This window comes from Tachysurus vachellii, chromosome 9 (genome assembly GCF_030014155.1).
Source record: "Tachysurus vachellii isolate PV-2020 chromosome 9, HZAU_Pvac_v1, whole genome shotgun sequence".
In the NCBI taxonomy this organism is placed as follows: domain Eukaryota; kingdom Metazoa; phylum Chordata; class Actinopteri; order Siluriformes; family Bagridae; genus Tachysurus; species Tachysurus vachellii.
In genome coordinates, this window is record NC_083468.1 from 16,194,472 (window position 1) to 16,200,535 (window position 6,064).

Genomic DNA, 6,064 nt, shown 5'->3' on the forward strand with positions numbered 1-6,064 from the left:
CCTCTCTAATCACTTCAAATTAGTAAACGACACTCTAATCGTTTTTGATGCTTTGCTAGCACCAGACTCATAAGCGTCCCTGTTGTTAAGCGCAACAAAGTCACGTGACCGTGGTTTCTATGGAAACTAAATGTTTTTAGCATATTAGCCGTTTGCTCCGTTGTGCAGTTTAAGTTAGCTATTTGTTTACTTGCTAGGGCAATTTGTGATCTTCGTAACCATGTAAAATGTGCTTATTAAATAGAAAATGATCATTTTGTACAAAATAAAAGTTTATGAACATGATTCGTTTTTTAATTAGGAAAACGTTAACAAAATGATATACTTCAGATATTTTATATTACGTTGTAATTGTTATTTTATATTTGTTTTTTATTATTTTTATTATATACATATTTGGTATTTGGTTAATATTTAGGAAAATATAAATTTCCTAATTACTTGTTTCTACTTGTATACGTGCGTAGTATTTAGTACCTGGACGTAGTGTACGTCATGACGTCTTAACGCGTCAACGCGGAAGTTCTGGTTGGACTTGAGAGGTTCTGAGACACCGTCGGTCAACACTAATAGTAGCTTATTAGCTGCTAACTCGACTGAAACATGTCCGGGAAGAACGATGAGGGAGAAACTGCACTACCATGTGTTCTAATAACAAGCTGTGATCCTGGGTTTAAAGAAGAGGAGCTTGTCGTGCGTAAGTAAACATAGACATCCCGGCTAAGCAGCGTTGCTTGGTGGTTAGCTAGCATCACTGATAGCTTGTATGCTATTAAAATGAAACACACTTTAAAAACAACACTTTAAGTTCAGTGCTATGATTCCTTGATGTTCGCCTGTACTGTGTGTCTCCAGACTGGATGTAGAACAACGTTAAAGTAATGTTTGTAATACTGGTGTCATATAAGAGGACACAATGTTGTTGTAACGTTAGATATGCGTTTTTGTGTGAGCCTTTTAGACACATTAGATGTGTTATTGTTGTCCTGCGTTGAAGATGAACACACTGAACATTTTTACAGTTCATTAAGGCTCAATATGGATTCATTAGGAACCATTTAGACTATATGAAGTGCAGCTTAATGGCCAGCAGTAGGCAGTGTTTATCTATTGATTACAGACTGAGTATCAGTGTCATAACTACAGATTGTCATATTCTTTGGTTATTCTGAAATTGTATGTTAAATTTTAATTAATCCAGGCTTTTTAATTTATTGTTTCTAGAGATCTTGGGAGCATCAGCATTACCAGAACCCACTAAAAAAGAGGATGATGTGGTTTGGCATCCATGGACAATCAACAACAAATACTACACTGCAAATATAAACCTTTGTGTCGTGCCAAGTCCGTTCAGCATGAATTTAGAAGTCGCCAGATCCACACAGGCTTTCATTGTCTACTTTGACAGTAAAACTGTGAGTGATCAACACTAATATTCAGTTGTCATTTAGCTTTTGTGGATTTTTGTACCCTCTGAATCTGTCCATGTTACAGAAAGATGGTCTTACAGCTGTCACGCCGTGGGTTGCACTGGTGGAGGAAATGGCTCCTGAGGTGCTCATCTTGGTGTGTGAACATGTGCGTGAAAACGGTGAGTGCTGTCACTGGTCCCTTATTTTGTCCACATCAGATAGCTGTTCAAGTTTTTAATTAGTTCATTGAAGTGCATAAATATTTTGTAAAAAATCAAATAAAAGTTTAGCTGCTTTCCCAATGGTTTACTAAACACTATGCATTTGCGCTATGCACTGTATACTCTACTGTCAAGTGTACAACTTTAAAAGGTTGGAATTGTCTCAAATGGATCTCACATTATTTTTTACTATCCAGTAGCTTATTGACATTAAACACACTTAATGCAATGCTGTTAGCTTCAGCAGAGTTTTTAAAATACTCTAGCTAGTTTTTTGCCTTTGTGTTTAATTTGGGAATTGCAGTGTCTGTAAATAAAACAAATCCATAAATATTAAGACACACAATGAAAATGGTTAAAATGAATATATTGCAATGAGTGATATTTGATCTTATCGTTTTGTAGGCTGTCTTTCTGATGCAGATGGTGTCTAATAACTGATTTGGAAACTTGAACACCACTACATCTATTATATCTGGTCATCAGTGGTTTTAGGGGTGCATGTGCTCCAGACATTAATTGTATAAAATGGTCAATGATACTAGGAATATCTAGAAAGTGGTGGTTTTATCCATGTTATTTATCATGCTGCTGGCTTTCTGTGACTTGTCGCAGGTGTAAGCAGACAAGAAGCTCAGCAGTGGTGCCTGGCTCATGCATTTGAACTGGTGGAGCTCAGTCCTGAGGAGCTGCCTGATGAGGATGGTGAGACACATGAAATATGTACATTGTGTACGGTATGCATTTATAAATATGTTCTGCCATGATTTTTTTTTGTAGCAGTAGTAATGGTGGCAAATATGGTTTAAATATGATGTTGCAGTATTTCATCTGCAAAGTAAACAGTCTGTGATATCATTCAATTGCTGAGATGGAAATTAAGAAATTGTTTAAATGTAATTTAGGAAATATTATTTATCAAAAATATACTGCTCAAATAAATGTACACTGTGTAATTTGTTGAGAATAAAACTGTGTGACAATGGCCAATGATAACCAATATTGTCAACCCACTGAAGGCTGGATTCAAAATTACACAAAAAATCATGGGGGCTCTCCTCCCTGACTGAAATCAGGGCATCAGTGAGCTCCTGGGTAGTGTGTAGTGCTAATTGGTGGATTTGGATGCTCTAATACATAACGTCCCAGAGGTGCTCAATTGGATTAAGGTCTAGAGAACGTGAGGGCCAGTCGATGGTATCAATGTCTTTGCCATCCACAAACGCATAGCCTACATACTCTGGCCACATGAGGTCAGGCATTGCCATGCATCAGGAGGTATCCAGGGCACCTAACCTTATTGCTGTTATTATTGGCAAGCATGTGGAGGTCTGTGAGTCCCTTCAAGAATATTCTTGCCCAGACCATCAATGACCCTCAGCCAAACCGGTCATGTTAGATGGTGATGTAGGCAGCATAATGTTCCCCGTGTCAACTCCAGACCCACTTATGTCTGTCACGTGTGCTCAGTGTGAAACTGCTCTCATCCGTGAAGAGAACGGGGCGCCAATGGTGGACCTGCCAATTCTGGTGCTCTCTGGCAAATGTCACTCAAGCTGCACAGTACTGGGCTGTGAGCAGAGGACCCACTAGAGGATGTCGGGCCCTCATGGCATTCTCACATTTGGTCAGAAACATGCACACCAGTAGGTCTGGAGGTCATTTTGTAAGGCTCCGGGAGTTGTCCTTGCACAAAGGAGCAGATGCCGGTCCTGCTGCTGGGTTGTTGCCATTCTACAAACCTGTACAGCTTTTCATGTGTAACGGCACTTCTACCGGTATTCCTTCCATGCGCAGGGAGCACCACAAACATCTTGCAATGGCATGTATGGACGTGGCATCCTTAAGGAGCTGGACTTACAGTTACAACCTGATCGGGTTGTAGGTACTGCCTCATGATCCAAGTAGTGACAAGGAGCTTAAAACTAGAAACAGTTCAGTCAGGAAGGATAAGGAGACACTTGTCTGTTGCCTCTCCAGTGTCACTGCTGTCACTTTCATTTCCACCAAAGCAGGTGAAACTGATTGACAATAACTGGACAGATTGTTTAAAAAAAAGTTTAACTCATGGTGTTATGCTGTGATGATTGTCTTCCCTTAGTTTTTTTTTAGCAGTTTATTTATATAGAAGCTTGGGCTGTATGTCTGCGTAGAGCTTCACATGGTGCTCTGTGATGATAGAAGATAGAATTCCACTGAACAGAATGGCAGTCTAGACTGACTTTAACCCATACAGCGCCGGACACCTGGAGGCAAAAAGCAGTTCTGTGAATTCTTTCTGGAGGGAAATTGTTTGACATTTGTGTGTCATTTATACTTCAGATGACTTTCCAGAGTCCACAGGAGTAAAGAGGATCATTCAGGCTCTCAATGCTAATGTGTGGTCCAGTGTGGAGATGAAGGACGGTGAGGTTTAGATGGTAATTCAATAATATAATGTAAAAACCTGTACATGACACTTCATGTTAACATCTGATCATGTTTTTGCTTCCTAGAACACAATCAGGGATTTGGTCTGATGAGCAGCTTGGTTGCATCTCGTCACAACAACCCACGATCTGTAGCAGAAACACAGGTCAGACTCCTGAATTTTATACCTCTTAAACAACCAAAAGTTTAAAAAGCTTGTGTGCACTGTGTTATTTGTGACACGAAACATTTTTCTAACAGTTCTGTCAGTAACGAGAGACAAAATAATAAGTTATAATCACATCCTCCAGTGTCACCCGTATGAGGATGAGGTTCCCCTTTGAGTCTGGTTCCTCTCAAGGTTTCTTCCTTTACCATCTAAGGGAGTTTTTTCTCACCACAGTCGCCTGAGTCACCTCAGACTTGCTCATTGGGGATAAATACAAACACATTTAAATCTCTCATATTAATCTTGAATTTTTGTATTATATTTGTATTATATTATATGTTGTTTTATGTTTACGTTCTGTAAAGCTACTTTGAGACAATGTCCATTGTTAAAAGTGCTATACAAATAAATATGAATTTGAAAAACATTAATAAAGTCAATTAAACAAAATAAATTTGCATTATTAGTCAGAGTATATTAGGGCTTTAACTTTACTGCTGCACATGCGTGTGACTTGTTTTCTGATTACCAATTCTACTGTCACGGGTGCTCAGTAGTTGGGGCTGAGATTTTGCTTAACTTGTAAATATATTGTATGAATATTAATAGAGAGTAACAGAGTCATGTGTTTCATGCTGTCATTTGCTTCAGTGCCAGTCAAACCATGCAGATGAGAACACAGAAGGACAGAAGACAGGAAGCTGTGAGAACAGTACACAGGAAGTGGACTCAATAGTAGGTGAGAGCATGTGCAGTTTATATTACTGAATGAAAGTATCACAGTTACAGTGGCGAGGGATATTCATGGCTTTTTTTGTCACGTAGACCCGATGACTGACATGGACATTCAGGAGTTGGCCAACCTCACTGCTGGAGATGCAGATGTGGACAACTTCGAGCGTCTCTTTACTAAACTGAAAGAGATGAAAGGTGAAGCAACACTTTTTTTCTTGTTCATTGTTGCTTCGCTACCGTTTAAGCTTAGATCACATTTCTCTTTTTTTTTTTCACTATAGACAAAGCGTCTTCAATGCCACATGAGCAAAGGAAGGTGCATGCAGAAAAGGTGAGGTGTGCACATAGATATCCTTCACAACCAACAAAATGATAAAACCATGAAAAGTGGTAAATTGAATTGGGTGTTGTAATTCTCATCTATTAGGTAGCCAAAGCATTTTGGATGGCAATCGGTGGAGATCAGGACGAGATTGAGGGTCTGTCATCAGGGGAGGAGAGCTAAAGCAGAAACCCTCTCCCCAGCATCTGTTGCCCATAATCCTCCAGCACTGCCGTGTGATTCGCAGCTTGTCTCCTGGGCACCGGGCTGTGGCATCAAGAAATATGTGGGCATGGCAGACAGGCTCCTCATGATATTCTGGTTATTACTCTCTCCAACACCAGCACCTTTGTCACCGAGTGCACAGCCATTATGGGCTGCTGGCTTTTAAACACTGTAATCTAAGCTGAACGGGAGAGGGTGCGGCAGGCAGACTAAAAACTACACCAGAGAGGACCTCACCAAAATCTTTAAGTCCATCCTTGTGTTGCATTGTTGCCCTAGGAGTGTGTGCATGTGTGTATAAGCTCTCTCTTGTTGTGAGGGCAGAACTTGTCCATAATTTTGTTCAGAATATAAAAGATCAAAATTATGGATAATTCAGTGTGGTTGGTTGATTGGCCATTCAAATAATCTTGCAATTTTTATAGTCTCAATCTGACCAAGCTTCACTTTTAATAATGAACATTTCTGACATACGATTCATTAAATTGTCTTTGTGTATAAAAATTGATGTGGAATTGAAAATATGTAAAACAAAATCTTTACAATCCCCTCACACAAGCTGCACAAACAC

General features: G+C 39.5%; 1 protein-coding gene across 1 annotated transcript; it reads left to right on the forward strand.

Annotated features, from left to right (window-relative positions):
• Nucleotides 1-503: 503 nt before the first annotated feature.
• On the forward strand, nt 504-5,997 carry aagab (alpha and gamma adaptin binding protein). The gene is made up of 10 exons (XM_060877942.1): nt 504-697; nt 1,225-1,415; nt 1,495-1,591; nt 2,249-2,338; nt 3,956-4,039; nt 4,129-4,208; nt 4,863-4,950; nt 5,037-5,141; nt 5,228-5,277; nt 5,374-5,997. The coding sequence occupies exons 1-10, from the start codon at nt 604-606 to the stop codon at nt 5,449-5,451; spliced, it is 957 nt and encodes a 318-aa protein (XP_060733925.1). The 5' UTR covers nt 504-603; the 3' UTR covers nt 5,452-5,997.
• The last annotated feature ends 67 nt before the right edge of the window (nt 5,998-6,064 follow it).